Below are 22,198 nucleotides of genomic sequence, written 5' to 3'. Positions count from 1 at the left end.
CAGAGCCTGGAGCCTGCTTCGTATTCTGCGTCTCCCTCTCTCTCTCCCCTCCCCCGTTCATGCTGTCTCTCTGTCTAAAAAAATAAACATTAAAGAAAAAATTAAAAAAAATTTTTTGATGTGTCAGTGGGCACCTGGCAGGTTCAGTCAGTGGAGCATGTGACTCTTGAACTCAGAGTCGTGGGTTCGAGCCCCATGGTGTAGAGATTACTTAAAAATAAAAATCTAGGGGCGCCTGGGTGGTTCAGTCGGTTGAGCGTCCGACTTCGGCTCAGGTCACGATCTCGCGGTCCCTGAGTTCGAGCCCCGAGTGGGGCTCTGGGCTAATGGCTCAGACCTGGAGCCTGCTTCGAATTCTGTGTCTCCCTCTCTCTCTGACCCTCCCCCGTTCATGCTCTGTCTCTCTCTGTCTCAAAAATAAATAAACTTAAAAAAAATTTTTTTTAAAATAAAATAAAAATCTAAAAAAAAAAAAGTGCTGTGTCGAATTGTATCTTTCACGGCACAATTTGCTTTGCTGCATCTCTCGATCAATAACTTTAAAAAATGGTGTCTCCTGACAAAATAAGTGCATTTATTCTCATGTCATACCCCTTCTTCAACACTATATAGGAGGATTCCATTTGTTCACATGCTGGGGGTTAGTGACATTAATGTAAAAGAATAAAATCCTTCAGGGATAAAATCGTTTTGAAAAGGGCATCGTGGAAATGCAGGAACTATCCACTTCAGGTCAGAAATTCTCTTCCTGTTCTAAGTAGTATCTCCTTTAAGAATAGCATTGACACAGGGTGCCTGGGTGGCTCAGTCGGTTAAGCGACCGACTTTGGATCAAGTCATGTCAAGGTTCTGGAGTTCGAGCCCCGTGTCGGGCTCTGTGCTGACAGCTCAGAGCCTGGAGCCTGCTTCGGATGCCCTCTCTCTTGGCAACTCCCCTGCTTGCACTCCATCTCTCTCAAAAACAAACATTAAACAAAAAATTAAAAAAAAAAAGTGTTGGCACATAAAGAGATAAATTTTTCATCAATTCTTTCTTTAACACATTCAAGATATTCTTGTAAACATGGAAAAAACACTTGGGACACGTGGGTGACTCAGTTGATTAAGCATCAGACTCCTGATTTTGGCTCAGGTTCATGAGTTTCAGCCCTGCATTGGGCTCCTTGATGACAGCATGGAGCCTGCTTGGGATTCATTCCCCCCCCCCCCCCCCAGCCCCACCTTGTGCTGCCCCTCCCCCACTGGCTCTCCCTCTCTCAAAATAAATAAATAAACTTAAGGAAAAAAAAAAACCCCACAGAGAACTTAACATCATTTTCTGTTCTTTCAATTGGCATAATCCTATTGCTAACCAGATATCGGGTATTATTCTTTTAAAAAATATTTTTTCAATGTCTATTTTTGAGAGAGAGACAGAGCATGAGCAGGGGAGGGCAGAGAGAGAGGGAGACACAGAATCCGAAGCAGGCTCCAGGCTCCGAGCTGTCAGCACAGAGCCCAACGTGGGGCTCGAACTCACAAACTGTGAGATCACGACCTGAGTTGAAGTCGGACGCTTAACCGACTGAGCCACCCAGGCACCTCAAGAAAAATATTTAAGAGAAATGATTTGTCCTTCTCAGATGCCTACTGGGGCCGTTCTTGGAGACATACTACATACCTGTGTGTATTGAAGGCTCAGAGGTGTCCTGCAGTAAAAATGATTTAAAAAAACCCCACCACCAGCACCTGCACCACAAACATCTAACTCTGGGCCAGGGTCTAGTTTGGGGGCAGAGGCGAGGCATAGAGGACAAAGGGTGGGCTTCAGCCACCATCAACCACATGGTGGCATGTGATTTCTACTCCCCTGGGCCATGTGATTCTCATCTAATGCCGATGACAGCACCCTCCTCTTTCAGAGGTTGGGGAACAAGCTGCCAAAACACACAAGGTCAAGGACAGGGCTCTGCAGACAAAGGCAGGATCAGAGACAATGTGGACAGTATCCTAGATGAGAAATCCTCTCACTGCCTGAGCAGCACCGGGTCCTGGCTGGCTTTGCTCGCTCAGAGACGAGGGCAGAGGACAGAGGGGCTGCCAGAACTGGGCAAGTGCGCTGAGTGGCCAGAGGATGGGAGGTCCAGGTGCTGACATTGAGACCGTCCTGTTACCTGATTTGGGGCCCTGAAGGGCAGCTGACGTCCCTGTAATGTTGCGGACTCATGAACAAAGAGAGGTTTTGAGCAGATTTTCAGACGAGTTTTCTTTCTCGTTGAGGAACATCCCCTTCTGGAAAGCGCTACACACGTCTGCTTTCACCCAGGAAATGATCATCAGTCTGCCAATCTCCCCTGCCTACCTTGGTCAGGCAAGAATCAGGGTGAATTAGAGCAGGCTCCTCCCCGACCCGGCCTCTGACCTCCCCATGTAGGTCAAAGTAATGGTGGACAATTCCAGATCTTTAAGACCGAGTCTGGGAGGTGAGCGTACCCTCCCTGTTCTGAATCCCTTCCAGTCTAGCCACTGGCCGGGCTGCCTCTGAAATCTCTCCCCAGGCCCTCTCTTCCTCCAGCCACAGCCCCTGCCTGGGCCTCACAGTCCCAGGGGGGTGGCTGCGCCAGCCTCCTCCACACTCTCTCTGTCCGGACTCTCTGTAAAGGTACCCCCGTCCCTGGGCCCCTTGGTCTCCATCACAGCACCATGCCTTTCTCCAGCATGTGGAGCACAACTCATTCATCTCATTTAATGCCTTCCCCTTCCACTGGCCTGGAGGTTCCACCAGCTCAAAGACCTCGGTGTGTCTTGTTCATCAGGATCCTCTGTGCAGCATGATGTGCGTCACGCAGCACAAATTCAAGAAATACCTGCTGAATATTTGTTGAATTAGAGGAAGGATCAATGTATGGATGGGAGAATGAGGGGATGGAGGAATGGATGAAAGGTGGGTGGGAGGGTAGATGATGGAACAGTATATGGAAGGATGGATGGAGAGATGGGAGAATGACTGGGTGCATCAACAGATGGAGGGATTGGCAGGTGGATGGCTGGATGGCTGGATGAATAAATGGATAGGTGGATGGCTGATTACATGGATAGATGGATGGATAGATGGATGGATGGATGGATGGATGGATGGATGGATGAATAAATGGATAGGTGGATGGCTGGCTAAATGGATGGATGGCTGGATAAGTGGATGGATGAATAGATGGATAGGTGGATGGCTGATTAAATGGATAGATGGATGGATGGATGGATGGATGGATGGATGGATAAATGGATGGATGAATAGATGGATAGGTGGATGGTTGGCTAAATGAATGGATGGATGGATGAATAAATGGATAGGTGGATGGCTGATTAAATGGATGGATGGATGGATGGATGGATGGATGGATGGATAGATGGATAGATGGATGGATAAATGGATGGTTGGCTAAATGGATAGGTGGATGGTTGGCTAAATGGATAGATGGATGGACGGATAAGTAGATGGATGAATAAATGGATAGGCGGATGGCTGACTGGATGGAGGGATGGATGGATGGATGGATGGATGGATGGATGGATAGATGGATGGATGGATAGATGGATGGATGGATGGATAGATGGATGGATGGATGGATGGATGGATGGATAAATGGATGGATGAATAAATGGATAGGTGGGTGGTTGGCTAAATGGATGGATGAATGGATGGATGGATGAATAAATGGACAGGTGGATGGCTGATTACATGGAAGGATGGATGGATAAGTGGATGGATGAATAAATGGATAGGTGGATGGCTGATTGGATAGATGGATGGATGGATGGATGGATGGATGGATAGATGGATGGATGGATGGATGAATGGATGGATGGATGAATAAATGGATGGATAAATGGATGGATGAATAAATGGATAGGTGGATGGCTGGCTAAATGGATGGATAGCTGGATGGCTGGATAAGTGGATGGATGAATAAATGAATAGGTGGATGGCTGATTACATGGATGGATGGATGGATACATGGATGGATGAATAAATGGATAGGTGGATGGTTGGCTAAATGGATGGATGGATGGATGAATGGATGGATGGATGAATAAATGGACAGGTGGATGGTTGGCTAAATGGATGGATGGATAAGTGGATGGATGAATAAATGAATAGGTGGATGGCTGATTACATGGATGGATGGATGGATAAATGTATGGATGAATAAATGGATAGGTGGATGGTTGGCTAAATGGATGGATGGATGGATGGATTGATGGATAAATGGATGGATGAATAAATGGATAGGTGGATGGCTATTAATGGGTGGGTGGGTGGGTGGGTGGATGGATGTAAGAATGGCTGGCTGGCTAAATGGATGGGTGGGTGAATGGATGGATGGATGGATGGATGGATGGAAGAATGGGTGGCTGGCTAAATGGATGGGTGGGTGGATGGATGGATGGATGGATGGATGGATGGATGGAAGAATGGGTGGCTGGCTAAATGGATGGATGAATAAATGGCTGTGTGAATGGGCGGATGGGTGGATGGATGGGCATCTACGTGAAACTTTGGACAGATGGATAGAAGGGTGGATAGACGGATGAAAGATGAAAGGGATGGATAGATGGAGAAAAAAGAAGCCAACTTTTCCAAAAGGAGCTTCTTTTGTAGACACTCTACTATCCAAGCTCCAACGAAACAATTTATTACCAAATCATAGTAGTGCCAATAGTAGCGGGAAGGGTGCCGACTGAGGGGGCTGGCTCACCCCCGACCATGAGCTGGGGGTCTTCTCTGTCCACAACCCCAGAGGCTGGTAGGTGACGATGGCTGAAAGGATGAGACAATCGAAAGGAGGAATTCACATTATCTGGAGCCTAACTGCTGGGTTCCCTGATGCTAATCAAGACTGATTCATAGTGATGCTTAAAGAAGCAGCAGGCATGCACATTCAACGGATCTTTCTAGAAGCATATCTGTGATACTACAGCAGGCCTTGAGTCACATTTCTTGTTTGGGTTTTTTTTCTATTTCAAACCATGAGTTGAAAGATCTGGAAGACAATAAAAATGGCTTGTTAGTGTCCTAGTCATTTAAGGAGAACCCATTAAGCCCCTACGGGCACTTTCTAGAGACTGGCAATACTACCATGAACAAGACCTTTGTTGGACTTATGATTTGGGAGAGTGGGTAAAGATGTTACAAATTAACTTCCCTCAAGACGGGGACAGTGCTGTGCAGAAAACAGGTGAGGTGGTGACAGCGGGTGGGGAAGTGCCTCACTGGGGCAGTGAGGGAAGGCCCAGGTCTGAGCTCCTAGGATGAGAAGGAACCAGTCATTGCAAAATGAAGCGGGGTGGGGAACACCTGGGTGGCTCAATCTGTTAAGTGTCCGACTTCGACTCAGGCCATGATCTCATAGTTTGTGAGTTCAAGCCCCATGTTGGGCTTTGCACTGATAGTGCAGAGCCTGCTTCGGATTCTCTGTCTCCCTGCCCCTCTGCCCCCCAAAGTAAACATTAAAGATGAAGGGAAAGCGTGTTCCAGACTGTGAGAATGGCAAGTACAAAGGTCCTGAGGTGGGATCAAGCTTGGCTTGGTTTAGAATCTGAGGGGAGGACAGTGTGGCTGGCACAGAGTGGACTTGGGGGGTCAGCCGTGCAGACCAAGGCAAGGAGCTGCCATAAAGCAAGAGGTGAGATGATCTTCAAATTATTCCAAGGTCACCAGGCTCTTTGATTAGCATCCCCTTATTAAGTCCCTAAGTAAGGGACAAACCTGCTACTTACTCAGTTTCAGACCCAAAACATGATGACCCCGAAAGGGGCTGTTGGGTTTCCAGTTTTTGTGGGTTTTTTTTTTTTTTGATGTTTCATTTATTTTTGAGAGACAGAGAGAGAGGGAAAGAGAGAGAGAGACAGAGTGCAAGTGGGGGAGGGGCAGAGAGAGAGGGAGACCCAGAATCCGAAGCGGGCTCCAGGCTCTGAGCTGCGAGCACACAGCCCAACGCTGGAGACCGGCAACCACCTGGAGGGACAGGGTGGGTGGGCGAGGGGTGCGGGAGGGTAGAGGGGCCACGGGGACAGCTAGGGGTATGGCGCATCTGTGTAATGAGCTGGAGTGACAGGCAGTGGGCAAGCTCCATGGGTGGTCAAGGTCATGCCTTTGCTTTCGCAGGGACTCTGTGGTGGGGGCCGGCTGTGCCTCGTGGGGTGCTGCGTGGTGCCCCCAGCCTCTACCCACTCAATGCTGGGGGCACCCTTTCCCCAGTTGTGACAACCAAAAGTGTCCCCAGATACCCCCTACGGGCAACACGGCCTCCCTCTGAGGACCGCTGACTTAGACACACACTGAACTTTGATTTCGGGCAGCCACGAAGACAGACGTTACAGCTCCCCGGACAGGGCACGGCCTCGGGGAAGGCTCTCTTCAGAACACGTCCATACGGCCTTGCCAGAATTAACTGTCGGGTGAACTTAGTTTCATTTTGACCTTCCCCGAAGTTCTGTGCACTCCCACACAGGGCTAATGGGAGTGTAGACAGGTACAGCCCCGCTAGAGAGGACCCAGCTCTCGCAAAAGAAGAACCCCATCCACAGGCACGCGTGCACACCCCAGCGAGGCCTGTGCACGCAGGTGTTCAAGGCAACGCGGCTTGTAAAACAGAAACCAAGCAAATGCCAGCCACTGGTCATAAAGAGTATCCTTCTGGGGCGCCTGGGTAACTCGGTTGGTTGAGCGTCTGACTCTTGATTTTGGCTCAGGTCATGATCTCACGGTTCATGAGTTTGAGCCCCAAGTTGGGCTCTGCGCTGACAGCACGGAACCTGCTTGGGATTCTTTCTCTCTCTCCCTGCCCCTCCCCCACTTATTCTCTCTCTCTCACTCTCAAAATAAATAAATAAACTTAAAAAAAAAAAAAAAAGAGTATCCTTGCAATCCACCACGGAATATGGTGCCTCCATAAACAAGGTCATGGGTGTCCTGTGCTGACACAGAAGGGCCGTGAGACAGACCGAGAAGCGCAGGGCAAAGTGCATCACCGGGAACAGAACCAGCGAGGTTTGTGATGGGGGCGGGGGGGGGCAGGTGGCGCCAACCCACAGGACAGCGGAGGCTACAGGTGGATGGAGAGAGGGATAGAGAAACAGAGGGATGAAGAAAGAGACAGAAAGATGGAGAGATGAGGACGTGTTGACTCTGTTTTCCCGGCCTTGAATCCAGTCATGCCTACAGCTTCCCCCTTGGAATTTTCTAGCCACAAGAGCCAACCAATTGGCCCTTTTCCTTCGAGCCAATTTGAGCCAGGTTTCTGCTATGTGCGATTCCCTGAGGGCTGGATGGTTCAAGAACCCTGTGGAAAAATCCAGCATCTAACTGGGAGGTCGGCCCTGATGGAAACCTTAAATGGCATCTGGGAAGCAGGGCTGGCGGAGGTGAGGGAGGGGGAAGACTCACAAACTGCTCCTACCGGAACCCACCTATGGTATCATCTGGAGGTCCAGGGGGTCGTAGGCTGACAGCCGCAGATCCTGCAGCAGGGCTTCTAGATTGTTCCTCAGCATGGTGTAGGGCGGCTTCTCGTCGTACTTCAGGGCCATCACCACCTTCAGGTACTCCTGCAGGGTCTCTGCGGTCAAGACACCCCCCACCATAGGAGAGACCTGAGAGGGGCCTCCAACTCAGAGCCAGGGGGGCTGTGCCCAGTCTCCACCACGGTGCCCATTTGCTCAGTGCTTCCTCTGTGCCTGCAACCGCCTTAGGCACTTAGATTAAAAAAGATTTTTTTGGGGGGGGAGGGGCGCCTGGGTGGTTCAGTCAGTTGGGCATCCACTCCGACTCAGGTCATGACAGCTCAGAGCCTGCAGCCTGCGTCGGATTCTGTGTCTCCCTCTGTCTCTTCCCCTCCCCTGCTTGTGCTCTCTCTCCCTCAAAAATAAATAAAAACATAAAAATTTTTTTTTTTTAAATGAGCCCTTACAGAGCTGGAGGGGACAAGTTATCCATTTCTTTCGGCCTCATGTTTAATTTTTTTTTTTTAACGTTTATTTATTTTTGAGAGAGAGAGAGACAGAGCATGAACGGCGGAGGGTCAGAGATAGAGGGAGACACAAATCTGAAACAGGCTCCAGGCTCTGAGCTTTCAGCACAGAGCCTGACACGGGGCTCGAACCCACGAACCATGAGATCATGACCTGAGCCGAAGTCAGCGCTTAACCGACTGAGCCACCCAGGCGCCCCTCGGCCTCATGTTCAGAGAGCAATGCAGAAGTTCTACAGAAGCGACGCTAGGAAAAAAAAGAAAAACAAAGACACAGCATAAACTCCAGTAATGGGGACTGGCCATGAAAATGATGGTGTAGGGGCGACTGGCTGGCTCAGTGGGTTGAGAGTCAGACTCTGGATTTTGGCTCAGGTCATGATCCCAGCCAGAGTCTTGGGATTGAGCCCTGTGTTGGGCTTTGCACTGGGCATGGAGCCTACTTAAGGTTCTCTCTCCCTGTCCCTCTGCCCCTCTCCCCTACTGGCGTGCTCTTTCTCTCTCTCTCAAAATAAAAAAATAAAAATAAAAAACAAAAAACAAAAAACAAAACGAGGTTGTAGTGGATCTAGGAATAAGAACACAAAAGCCAATGTTAATTAATGAAAAAAACAAGATGTTGGGGACGTGGGAGGCTTGGTTCATTAAGCTTCTGACTCTTGGTTTTGGCTCAGGTCACGATCTCATCGTTCGTGGGATCGAGCCCCATGTCGTGCTCTGCACTGACAGCATGGGGCCTGCTTGGGATTTTCTCTCTCTCTTTCTCTCTCAAAACAAATAAATAAACTTAAAAAAAATGCAAATTGACCAAAATGTACGTAAGGCAAGCTTATTTTCATTTTGTACGTGTCCCTCTGCCATGTCCGCTGCCTCTCCCATCCTGAAGTGGAGATACCTGGCCACCCGCTGAGTCTGGGTTGGCCTTGGGATTTGCTTGAATGTGGCCGAGTGCCGTCCAGGGACCCCCATGCTTTGTAGCTTCCGTCCCTGCCCTCTAGGAAAGCTGCCTGAACAGTGCCTCGGGAAGCAGCCCGGAGCTGAGGCCTCCCAGCGTCAGCGCCAATTGCCAGACAGGAGAGAGGTGCACTTGAACAAGCCCGCCCCAGTCGAGCCGCCGGCTGGCAGCAGCAACGTGAATTCCCCTCCCCCGCTCCCCCATAAGACCGGGAGAAGGCTCACCCGGCTGAACCCGGCCCACACTCCAATCCTTAACAAATTTTCATAGAGAAATACAATATTGTGTGTGTGGTTGTGTATGTGAGTGTGTGTTGTTATTCTTATTCGGAGATGCTTCTGAATTTTGGGGGGAAGGTTTTTTGTTTTTCCAGAACAGGCACGTATGCACACGCAGCTTGGAAAACTCAAAGAAAGAAAGGTGTGTGAGGGGACAACAGCCGGATGGACCCAGGCCACCTGGTCCCGCCATGGCCCCCAACTGTTCCTTCCCTCTTCAGGACATACCTGAGGGACTGATCCAGCGACTGCACTGTCCCACGAGGGCCTCCGGGTTGTCAAGAAACCTGACAGGACAGAGGTGTATGCAAGAGGTCTTTTAGGGAGGCGAGAGCAAACTTTTTTTTTTTAAGTTTACTTATTTATTTTGAGAGAGAGAGAGAAGAAGAAGTGGGGGAGGGGCAGAGAGAGGGAGAGAGAATCCCAGGCGGCTCTGTGATGTCAGCGCAGAGGCCCCATGCGGGCCTCGAACTCACAGACCACGACATCATGATCTGAGCTGAGATCGAGAGTCGGATGCTTCACTGACTGAGCCACCTGGGCTCCCCAGGAGAGCCAATTTTTAAAACAGAAAGTCTAGGGGCACCTGGGTGGCTCAGTCGGTTAAGCGTCCAACCCCAGATTTTGGCTCAGGTCATGATCTTGTGGTTTGTGAGTTCAAGCCCCACACCGGGCTCCACGCTGGCATCATGGAGCCTGCTTGGGATTCTCTCTCTCTCTCTCTCTCTCTCTCTGCCCCTCCCCAGCTCACTCTCTCTCTAAGTAAATAAACTTTAAAAAAATAAAAATAAGTAAAACAGAATGTCTACTAGATGTACAGTAGACTCTTGTTAATTGTGGTAGTTATGCCCTGTAGCGTGGCCTCAAATACGGAATTAGTGAATTCTAAACCATGCTTCTAGGGGAAATGTATCACGTTCCTGAAAGGTTCTGGTTACAACGTTTTTATAAACTGATCACTACTTAATTTTGTCTTAGGTGTGTTTGTGCTTAAAGATACTATGTTTGGGGCACCTGGGTGGCTCAGTCGGTTAAGCGACCAACTTCAGCTCAGGTCACGATCTCACAGTTGGTGGGTTCGAGCCCCGCGTCGGGCTCTGTGCTGACAGCTCAGAGCTTGGAGCCTGCTTGGGATTCTGTGTCTCCCTCTCTCTCTGCCCCTCCCCTGCTCGTGCTCTGTCTCTCTCTCTCTCAAGGGCAAATAAACATTAAAAAACCTTTTTTTTAAAAAAAGATAGCATGTTTACTATAATGTTTACTTAATCACATTGAGCTCACAGCCAACTATTTTCTCTGTAAGGCACATCCCAGCCTTCTTGCACCGAGGAACACTAGACAGCTCTTTAGCACCATGCATGGGGCTTTTTTTTTTTTTTTTTTTTTTTTTGAGAGAGAGAAACAAGAGTACAAACAGGGGAGGGGCAGAGAGAGAGGGAGACACAGAATTCAAAGAAGGCTCCAGGCTCTGGGCTGTCAGCACAGAGCCCGATACAGGGCTCGAGCTCATGAACTGCAAGATTATGACCCCAACAGAAGTCAGACGCTTAGCCACCATTTTAAACTGCAAAAGCGTAGGGGGCGCCTGGGTGGCTCGGTCTGTTGAGCATCCAACTTCGGCTCAGGTCATGATCTCACAGTTTGTGAGTTCAAGCTCCGCATCAGGCTGGCTGCTGTCAGCACAGAGCCTGCTTCGGATCCTCTGTCCCTCTCTCTCTCTGCCCCTCCCCCGGCTTGCACTCTCTCTCAAAAATGATTAAACCTTAAAAAAAGTGATAGCAAAATCATCAACAAGAACATCTGGAAAATGGGCGTTAAACAGACTCCATGAAGGACCCCTGTTTATCCTGAGATCTGAAATGAGAAGGCAGAGCATCACCTTGTTTGAGCTCAGCTGGGCCTGTGTGCATCAGACAACTCAAAATTGTCTCCACTCTGTGTGTGTCTGAGGAGGCCTGGGAAGTGAGTGCTGATTCTGGGGTGACACATGCATTTTAGTGAGCAGGTGAATTCACAAATATGCAATCTGTGACTAACGAGGACTACCTTTCTTTCTATAAACGCACACGTGTACTTGTAAACACACACACACACACGCACACACACACACACACACACACACACACACACACACACATCTTCTTGGACTGCTCAAGAAAAACAAATTCATCCAATTCCAGGGTGCCTGGGTGGCTTAGTCGGTTAAGCATCCGACTCCTGGTTTAGGCTCAGGTCAGGATCTCAGGTTGTGAGATCGAGCCCTGTGTCGGGCTCTGTTTGATTCTCTCTCTGCCCCTCTCCTGCTTGTGTGCGCATGCACTCCTGCTCTCCCAAAATAAGTAAATACGCATTAAAAAAAAAAAAAAGAAAGAAAGAAATTCATCTACCTTCTTTGCTCCATTCTCACTTGGAATCTCCACTATCCACCCAGTGCCTGGGGGTGCTGTCCTTGCCTCCCCCAACTGCAGGCCGAAGTCCCCAAGCTCCACCCTCTTGCTCCCCAACCCTCTCTGTCCCATCCCCTTTCTGGTCCAGTTCAGGCCTTATCCTACCTCCTTGGACCTCAGCTTCTGCACCAGCTTCCTGCACATTCCCCACATGGCCCTGCAGTTTCTCTGCCCAGAACGGACTCTGTCCCTTCCTACTCACAGCCCTCAGGGGACTCCCCAGGACCCTGGGGGAAAACCCCTGGCACGCAAGGCTGCCGGCCCCTGTGGCCTTGTCTCTCTGGCTTCCTTCCTCCCTCCCACCTCACACGCCAGCAGCACCAAATGCCTTCTACTCCCCTAACTAGGTCAAGCATCCGTGCCCATCCCCTGGCCTCAGCATGTTGCTTCCTCTGCCCTGGACAGCTTTCTCCTAGCTTGACCCCTGGCCGTGGCTGCTCTCCCTTCAGGACACTGCTTGAGGGCTGGTCTCTTGGAAGTCTCCCATGACTCCTCCAGGCAGAGAAAACAGATCCCGCCCGATGGCCTGTGTGCTCTGTGCATAGTCCACGGACGCCCCAAGGCACTGTCAGGACACAGGAAGGGCTGGGTCTGACCTTTGTGTCTCCTGGCATCCTCAGGACGTGTGTGGCAAATGGCTGAGTGATGGCACCAAAGTCTGTGCCCCTAGGATGTTGTAAATTGTATAAGCGACTCTACCACTGGCTGTCGGTGTCCGTGGGACGTCCTTGCCCAGACAGCACCCTTAAGAGCAGGGAACCAATTCGACCAGCACCTGTGCTTTCCCAGAAAGGGACTTGCACACCAGAAAGCCTTGAGGAATCAAAATGTCTCTTTTTCTTTCCCTCATTCATTCCATCCTGAACTAGAATGTACAAAAACTGAATAAATGTTGAGCGAACGGAAAAAGGCCATGCACACCAGTAGGGCGCCCTAGAGGCCGTTAGGTTCCAAAAATGTGCATGTGGCAACATCGCCCCCTCGTGGTCCTTTTTGTCACTGCCTCGAATCACGGGACAGGGGCTGGGTGGAGCGTCTATAATGAGCACATCACCACCATCACCACCCCCTGCTGAGATTCTTGATGTTTCAGACCTTCCCTCTGTGGTTGTGGTCAGGCTCCGGGGCTCGGGAATGAACTCATACTTAAATCACGGATGTCAAAATTATTACTAGGACCTATTTTATTTAAAAATGTTTATTTATTTTGAGAACAAGAGAGAGTGTGCACGAGCACACGAGCAGGGGAGGAGCAGAGAGAGATACGGAGAGAGAGAATCCCAAGTTTGCAGAGCCCGACACGGGGCTCGCTCCCATGAACTGTGAGATTGTGACCCGAGCCGAAATCAAGAGTCAGATGCTCAACCAACTGAGCCATCCAGGCGCCCCTTGGACCTATTTTCTTTACTCTGGACCAATTTGGCAAGTGCACAGCCTTCTAGAGAAGCATATCCCGTTCACTGATTATCTCTTGTGAAGGGAAAGGTGGCAGAGATGTGAGAAGGGGGATAGGGCTGTTCTGGGGAGTTAGAGGAAGTAGTGGATTCGGAGAATCCAGAGGATTCGACCCAGTGGAGCCTCAATGGGTGATTTCACTGGCGACAGGCAGTGCCCTCAGCTGATTCACATCTGGGTTTCCAGCATTTCCCTGGCACAAAAATGCCACCAGGAGACAGGTTCTAAGTGAATGAATAGGTCATGTATGAGCTCTCCTATCTGTTGAGAAATCTCGCCTCCCCTTGGCTGCCTGGGAAAGCCCTCTGCTCTGTACAGACTGGGTCAGGAATCTCTTGGGTAAAGGCACCCAGTGGCCTGAGGCCGGGTAACGTGCCTCCCCTCTGCTCCCACAATGCTCCTGGGGCTGCCTCCACCTCCTTCCTGCCCGTGTCTCCTCCCAGCCTGGGAATCCCCCCACGGCTGGGGCCGCGTCTGCCTGACCTGTCTGTCCACGCTGAAGCCCAGGCCTGTGAATGAAGGCTCACGCGTTCTTTCCTTATTCGTTCATTCCACAACTATTTCATGAGCGCCCACGATGCGTCAGGGGCCATTCTGTGAGCAACACGGTGACAAAGAGAGCTGGTGTGGCCCCTGCCCTCACAGAAATGGGACTAAAGGTGGCACCGTGGAGGAGTCTCCGGCTGCCGTCCACTGTCCCTTCTCCCCTTCAAGGGCAGGACCCCAAGGGTCAGCAGCCCTAGGCTACAGATGTTTTCCAGCCCCCACTGCAGCTTGGGTGGCTATGCGACCAAGGGATGCATGCCACTCTCAGGCCTGCCCTGTAAGAGCAGTGAGAGACGGTGACCAGCAGAGTTAGTGCCAGAAAAGGATATGTGGGTGTTGAAGGGCGCCAAGGTGCCATTACTGAGAGGGAAGTAATCTTCCTTGTCCGAACCATCGTGTTTTGGGATCTCCTGGTAAGAGCAGCTCAGCCTTGTCTTTAACATGACAGAAACGCGCAAAGGAGCTGTTCACAGGCCTCAGGCACACGTAACGCCTTGGCAGTTGGGCCGTATGCTCCTACTAGCTGTGTTCTTAAATTCTGCGACTCGTTTTCCCCTGGCTTCATTTCAAGAATGGAAAGCTACTAGAAAACTAGAGAGTAAGGGCAAAAATACACTCCAAGAAAATAGGGCAAGGGGCTCATGTTCTGGAGGGTTCTGAGGCTGCCTTCTGATGCAGAGATTGCCTGTGAAAGCCTGGGAGCCAGGGGCCTCTCTTTCCCTGTCTCTCCCTCCTCCTGCAGAGACATCAAGGGCACATAAGCGCCCTTATATGCCAAAATGAGACATCCTCCTTGCCTCACTACCCTTCCGGAGGCGACTCACCTGTCACCACTGTCATGAGACCTGCCTGGCCATTAAATCTAAAGGAGCAGTGAGTGCCCACAGCCACACTCAGGGCTCCAACCTGATGGCCCCAACCAGTCTGGCCTGTGACATGCTGTGTGCTTTATTCATTTATCTCTTTACTGTTTTGTCTCCCCCACTAGGGTGTGAGTTCCCTGAAGGCAGGGATGTTTGGCTCAGTTATTCCTGTATCCCCAGGGACTAGAGCAGAGTGTGGTGCGTAGACGGTGCTCAGTAAGTCTCTGTTCAGGGGCACCTGGGTGACTCAATCGGTTGAGTGTCCAACTTCGGCTCAGGTTATGATCTCACAGTTCGTGGGTTCAATCTCTGCATTGGGTTCTGTGCTCTCAGTGCGGAGCCTGCTTCGGTTCCCGTCTCCCTCTCTCTCTGCCCCTCCCTCACTTGCTCTCTCTCTCAAAAAGAAATAGACATTAAAAAAAATTATAATAAGGGGCGCCTGGGTGGCTCAGTCGGTTAAGCGTCTGACTTCAGCTCAGGTCACGATCTCGCGGTCCGTGAGTTCGAGCCCCGCGTCGGGCTCTGGGCTGATGGCTCAGAGCCTGGAGCCTGCTTCCGATTCTGTGTCTCCCTCTCTCTCTGCCCCTTCCCTGTTCATGCTCTGTCTCTCTCTCTGTGTCTCAAAAATAAATAAACGTTAAAAAAAAAATAAAAAAAAAATTATAATAAATATCTGTTGAGTGAAGAAAGGCTGCATCCCCGTGCCAACATTCCATCCTCCCACACGGCTTTGAGGTGAAAGAAACTTCTCTGGAGTCGAATGGCCTGGGTGTGAGTCTAAGCACCTCTACTTAGTAGCTGTGTGACCAGGACTGATTACCTAAGCTCTCTGTGTCTCAATCATTAGACAGCTTACCTCAGAGTTGTTCTGAGGATGACACAGGGAAACAATGGGTGCAGAGCCTGGCACAGATAAGTGTTATGATAAATGTTCGCCTCGAATAGAGGTCATCAGGTAGGAGCGGGCCAACGTGACAGGGGCAGATCCCTTCCTCTGAGCATGCACAAGCAGGAAGCCTGATGCAGTGGGGGTGAGAGAAGCCCCCCACCCCCGGGGGGGGAGTGTTTAAGTAGAAACCTGAGGGAATATAAGATTCAGGGCACGGTACCATTGGTGCCAATTAAATGCACACCCAACAGTGACATCACGTATTTTTCAAGGATACATATACATCCAGACAAATTCACAAGTAGTATTTGGAGGCAGTGAATTAGCAACGTAGCTCAAGTTAAAAAAACACAGCAGTAAGTGAAAGGAAGCAAGAAACAGAATGAAATTCAGAGCTCGGTACCATTTATGCAAATTAGATACGGTCATCATACATCATTCAAGGTTGCAGACCTAACTACACAAACATATTGAGAAGCAGTAGTCAGAAAGAGTCAACTCAGTACACATGTGACAATGCGGTTAAAATTGAAGAACACAGTGCTGAGTGAAAAATGCCAAAAACAGATGAGATTTAGAGCAGAATACCATTTATGCAAGTCAAACACACACACAATACCACCACCATCATGCAAGTTTTAGGAAGCAAATACAGTTAAGCAAACATCTGTAGAACATATAGTAAGTATGGTTGAGTGGGTGTCCATGGTTGAAAAAGATAGTGGGGGATATAAAAGGGAAAAAATAGAACGAGAGAGAGTCTCAACGTGAACCAGTAACACAGCACATTAAGAACTGAGGAGCACAAAAGGACTCAGTGCTGTTCCCTAGAGTTTTCCCTCTTTCCACTAGGCACACTTCCCCTGGGCAATCTTTCTCTCCCAGGGCTTCTAGTGACAACTTCTGAGATACCAATGAGGTCTGAATCTCTGTTTACACTTCACTCCTGCCCTTCAGACATGGATGGCCAAACCATCTTCTAGGTGGGCCCTCCAGGATGACTCCTAGGCAACTCTCACCACCCCCAGTCTATCTATACCAGGGCTTGAATCCTAACCTCTGGACCTTCAGGGCTTTCCTGTGTCCAGCTGTCTACTGTCCTTGGTGCTGAGGACCAAAGTGCTCCCTTCCCTCAGAGCCCAAATGCCGGCTGTCCATGGTACTGAATCTCACACTGCCACGCTTCCCAGCTAGTCTCCCGCTGTCCTTGGTGCTGAAGACCAAAGTGCCAGTGCTCACTTCCCTTCGAGCCCAGCTGCCCGTGTCTGCCTGCGGTCCTCGGTACTGAACCTCACATGGCCCCACTTCCCTCTGCATCCAGCGACTCTACCCCCTTCACTGCTGCCCTTGGTGCTGAATGCCTAAACCAGAACACGCAGGATCTGGGGGTTTTACAAGCAGAGGGTGGGGAGAGGAGGTATGGACACCGGTGGCCGGTGTAGCCAGACGCTGAGGCAGAGTCCAGGCGTAACTGCTCAGGCTTTCCATTTGTATGAATGAGTCATGGTGCCCTGTGCATAGTGGGCATTTTCTACAGGTCAGGCTCTGTGCTGAGCGCTGTGTAGCTGACTCCCCTGAATCCTTCCACAGACCCTGCTAAGATCTCATCCCACGGAGGATACTGAGGCTTGTGAAGGTTAGGCTGCCCACCCTACACCCTGCAGTGGGGAGGCTGGCGTCTCACCACAGGCAACATGGCTCCAGAGCCCACGCTCCTGTCTGCTGGAATGAATGTTAGAGGACACCCCCGAGAGCTGCAGAGGCCTTGACTCTGTGGGACACTGCTTCCCCCTCCTTTTTGTTCCCTGGTGGGTTCTGAGCTTCTGCCCCACCTGTGGGGGTGCCAGGCCAGTGCTGGCTTCTGCTGACCCCTAGACTCACTTCTGTTTCAGCTTCATGATCTTTTCGGTGTTGGGAAGGCAGTTTGTCCATGGCAGGATCCCGTACAGCCACTTCAGCAAACAGTAGCCCAGGGTCTGGAGGTCGCTGCGGCGGAAGGGCCCTGGGAAGGGAGGGCAAGAGGCGGCAGCTCAGTCCAAATGCTCTACTCCCTGACAGATCCACCCGCTTCCTTTCTCTCTCTGACTGAACCTTGCCCTCATGGACTCAACCATCTAAGCACACGAGCTTTAGTCTGTTCATTCACTTTTCATTTGCCTGCTCTCGCGCTGTGACGAGTCTCTTTTACTCTCGTTCACTCTCTCAGCCATCCTTACCATCCCTGCTCTCACTAGCTTACTCCCTCATCTCTTGTCTTTCATTCATTCACTGAGTCCTCGGCTCTGTGTACCAGGCCCCATTACACCTTCTTAAATCCCAGACAAGAGTTTGGTTGGGTCCCAGCCCTTGACAGTCTAATGGGGACACAGTACAGTGTGGGATTACCTGAGCTGCAGGGGAAGCAGGACAGGGTGAGAGGGAGCCCAGAAGGATGGGCAATGAACCCAGCCTCAATAGAGGAGGTAAGGGAGACTGTCTGATTTATTTTTATTATGTTTCAGACAACAATTTTTGTAAACACTGAGAGTTGACTGTACCAGACCTTCCGATATTGGAAGCACAGGGACCACCCCTTTCTTGGGGGAGGTCAGTCTGGTGGGAAGACACAGGCAGGCACATGGATGGCCATGACATCAAGGGATTTGGGACAGAGAGGCTGAGACCTCCTCAAGGAATCTTCTCCTCAAAGTACTTTCTTCTTACTTATTCTGTACATTTTCCTTGGATAATCTCATTCCTCTCCCAGGGCTTCAGCTGACAGCTCCTGAGATACTGCTGATATCTGGGTCTCTGTCCAGACTTACTCCTGAGCTCCAGACTCTTGGGCAACTCTCATGTTCTAAGCCGAAACCAGATCTCGAACCTGAACCTCTGAAACTCTGGGGCCTCCTTGTGCCCAGCTACTCGCTGCTGTCATTGGTGCTGAACGGCTGCCCTACAACTCCCTGATACAGCCCATCCATGGTTCCAAATCCCCAATATGGCTCCCTTAGTGTGACTCCTGTGTCTGGCCACCTGCTGTCCGTGGCTGTGAAAACCCAGAACTGCCCTTATATGAGAAGTGTACCTCCATGGTCCCGAACCCCTTCTCCAGACCCTTACCACATCCCTTGTGCAGGTCAAGGCTAATGAACTCAAGGTCCCCCTCATGTGGACTCCTGCTGCCTTCCACATTGGCCACGTGTTTGCCACCGGGGGCATAGCGGAAGGTGAAACCATAGCCTCCCAGCATCACCTGGGTGGACATGGAGAAAAGCCATTCAGTTTGGAAGTTACGAGCTTGGATTCTCAAGTCAGAGATTTCAATCACGGGTGCAATTTGAAACAAGTGCATGCCGAACAGTACAGACGGGTGTGAAATGAAAAGAACCCAAACTGACCATCCCCAGCTTCCAACCCATGCCCAGAAGGAACGACTAATAATCGTCTCTTATGCATTGTTTCAAATAGCTTTCTTTGAATAGCTGGTAAACACAAGGATGCAGAAGGGGCTCTAGTTTTCCACAAAGGGAAATTATACCTCTTGTTGGACACCTGGTTTTTGCATGTTTTTAAAGTGGGCTGCACACCTAGTACAGAGCCCAATGCGGTGCTTGAACTCACGACCCTGAGATCAAGACCTGAACTGAGATCAACAGTCAGACGCTTAACTGACTGAACCACCCAGGCGCTCCCCCGCGACAGCTTTTTGCATTTTAATGTTTATTTATTTTTGAGAGAGAGAGACACACACAGAGTGCGACTGGGAGAAGGGCAGAGAGGGAGACACGGAATCCGAAGCACGCTCCAGGCTCCGAGCTGTCAGCACAGACCCCGATGCAGGGCTTGAACTCATGAACTGCGAGATCACGACCTGAGCCAAAGTCAGATACTTAACGGACTGAGCCACCCAGGCGCCCTGTTTTTGGCACTTTAGTAGTAGTTCCGGGTATTAAAATCTGGAGCCAGATAGACCCCATTCAGCCGTGCCTGAAGACAGCGAGGTTCTGGCTTTTTCCACTCAATGGGCCACAATTTGCAACACCCCTTAAACATTTTCTTTTTGAAGCCATGTTAAATCAGGTTTCTGTCATTTGCAACTGAAAAAGTAATTCGAATTTACTTTAAAAGGTTTTTTAATCAGCACCCCTACCAGGAGTGTATACTTAAGGTTCTCCCTCTTTACTATCACAATCAGTGCTGTCAGAAACATTTTGTACATATATTTTTGCAGAGGCCTGTGAGTATACATATAGGACACATTCCTAACTGGTGGATCAGAAAAACATACCCATTTAAAACTCTGACTATATCCCAACTGCCTTCCAGAAAGGTTGGCCAATTCCCACTTCCAACAGTATATAAAGAATTTGTTTCCTTACATCCTTATCAGCAACAGATAACCATTCTTTTAAGTTTTGTCTACTCTTAAAATAGGATGTTTTAATTTTCATTTCTATGACTACTGACATCATTTAGGGAGGTTGAGCATCTTTTCACATACTTAACCAACCTGTGGGTTTCTTTCTTTCTTTCTTTCTTTCTTTCTTTCTTTATTTATTTATTTATTTATTTTTGGGACAGAGAGAGACAGAGCACGAACGGGGGAGGGGCAGAGAGAGAGGGAGACACAGAATTGGAAACAGGCTCCAGGCTCTGAGCCATCAGCCCAGAGCCCGACACGGGGCTCGAACTCACGGACCGCGAGATCGTGACCTGGCTGAAGTCGGACGCTTAACCGACTGCGCCACCCAGGCGCCCCTGTGGGTTTCTTTTTCTATGAACTGCTTTTCCTATCCGTTTTTCATTGTTCTACTAAGTTGCTTATCTCTTCTTATTTATTCAAAGGAGCCCTTTACATATGACAGACAACAATTCTTTATCTGCAATAAGCAAGGTGAAATACACGGATGTTTTGAGACAGATGAGACACTGAGCCCAGAGAGCCCCTAGGGTGGAGGGGACCTAGCTGTTACCTGGCTCAGGTCCTCTGGATTAACAAAGATGTTCTCAGCTGCCACATTTCCATGGACGTACTCATTCTCATGGAGGAACTCCAGGGCATCCAGCTGGGGGAAGAAAGACAGCCTCTCCGTGAGTAGCTTGACTAACACAAAGAGGTTCTGAGGCAAAGCCCAGTGAAGGAATCTCCACTTAGGCCTAGGGTCAGAGGCGCTACTTGTGGTTGGAAGGGGAAAGACTGTTTAAGCCTAATTCTGAGTGAAGCATTAGGAAGCCCCATCTGCCAACACACCCAAGCATGTCTTGTTTTTTTGTTTTTTTTAAGTTCTTAAAATTTTTTAGTAATCTCTATACCCAGTGCGGGGCTCGAACTCACAACCCTGAGATCAAGGGTTTTGTGCTCCACTGATTGAGCCAGCCCAGGTGCCCCGCAATTTGCATTTCTTATGCCCAGCTCTGACTTCTCTACTGAACTCTAGACCCATACACTAAACTGCCTGGGTGGTAGTTACATCCTGAATATATCCCCAAGCCCACCTTGACCCCAAGGCTTACCTTTCCACTAGGTTCTGTTTGTTCTACAAACTCTCTGTCCCTACAGCCCATCTTCTTCTCAGGCCCTGTCCGCTCGTGCCAACCTCGCCCGGTCTCCATCTCACCCCACCAGTCCATCCCCACACGGACCACAGGGCTTTTCTGCACGCAGAGCTGATCCTGCTCCTCCCTTGCTCCCGATCCTCCTATGGCTCCCTAGTGCCCTCAGGAAAGAGTCCCAGGTCCTCAGCTTGGTGTTCTGAATGATCTGGTCGCTACTGACCTCTCCACATCAAGCCCGCCTTGTCTACCCCTTCCCCCTCTACATGTCACACTGAAGACACACTGAGCATGTAGACCTTCAGGACTCTTAATATGTCACTCCCTGGCCACTTCCACCTCTCCGGCAATTTAAAGTGGGTCCTCTTATCCTCCATCATAGCAGAGGGACATTTCTATTCAGAGGACGTTTGCGGCTTCTGAAACTGTTCACTTTAAGATCATCCTCTCCCACTAGACATAACAACCATGTCTGTGCTACTCCCAGCCCCTGGGATGATGTCGGACACCCAGCAGGGACCTGATAAATATTTAATGAAAGGATGGATGGATGAGGGAATGAGTGAATGAATGAATGAATGAATGAACAAATGCCTTCTGCTCTCTCCTATACAAGCCTCTGCCCAAGCTGTATCCTTGGCCTGGAATATTCTCTTCACGAATCTCCACTCCCACTCCACCTGGCACCTTGCTATTTCCCACTCGTGGCTTCTACTAGGAAGCCCAGCCGAGCCCCTCTTTTTAAGGCTGGGGCCCCTTCTTCCACCTCTCACCTGGGAATGCTCGTCACTCTGGTTCTAATGGCCTAGTGCCCACCTGTGCCTGTCAAGCACTAGCCCCCGGTGTCTAGCAGAGGGAGACACGGGTTGAATGTGTCAATGAACAGGCCAACTGGTAATCTAGGACCTAGTGCGCCATCCCCTGGATGGGAGCCAGCAACTTCTAGGTACATACCAGCCGGCAGGCCATCTGGAACACAGACCTCACCGACATTATATGCTTTGGGTTGTCATCCAGGACCGACTGAAGGCTCCTCCCCAGGGTGGGAAACACCAAGAACCTGGAAGATAGGAGTATCCCAGGAGGTGGGAGAGATGACCGGGGCAGGGGGGCAGGATCCAGGCCACCAAGGAGGGACCGTGGCTGGGTGGCCACAAGGTCCCGGTCCTGGGCAAGATCAAGGGTTCCTGATTGGTAGGGGATCAGCGTGGCTCAACGCTGTGG

The 22,198-nt window shown here is 50.1% G+C and overlaps 1 protein-coding gene across 2 annotated transcripts in view; it reads right to left on the bottom strand.

The window, feature by feature from the left end:
* Positions 1–4,648: 4,648 nt before the first annotated feature.
* VRK3 (VRK serine/threonine kinase 3) overlaps positions 4,649–22,198 on the bottom strand; it is a 33,948-nt gene continuing 16,398 nt past the window's right edge. For both annotated transcript variants that reach the window (XM_043598464.1, XM_043598463.1), the window contains exons 9-15: positions 21,929–22,034; positions 20,395–20,487; positions 18,542–18,674; positions 17,321–17,441; positions 9,471–9,529; positions 7,450–7,598; positions 4,649–5,021 (exon numbers count right to left, since the gene is read on the bottom strand). In XM_043598464.1, coding sequence (XP_043454399.1) covers positions 7,450–7,598; positions 9,471–9,529; positions 17,321–17,441; positions 18,542–18,674; positions 20,395–20,487; positions 21,929–22,034 — 661 coding nt within the window. In that variant the 3' untranslated portion in view covers positions 4,649–5,021. The remainder of the gene's footprint in view (positions 5,022–7,449; positions 7,599–9,470; positions 9,530–17,320; positions 17,442–18,541; positions 18,675–20,394; positions 20,488–21,928; positions 22,035–22,198) is intronic.

The sequence above is a fragment of the Prionailurus bengalensis genome, chromosome E2 (assembly GCF_016509475.1).
Source record: "Prionailurus bengalensis isolate Pbe53 chromosome E2, Fcat_Pben_1.1_paternal_pri, whole genome shotgun sequence".
Taxonomy (NCBI): domain Eukaryota; kingdom Metazoa; phylum Chordata; class Mammalia; order Carnivora; family Felidae; genus Prionailurus; species Prionailurus bengalensis.
Note: the sequence above shows the minus strand (reverse complement) of the source record. Positions and strands in the feature narration are given on the sequence as shown.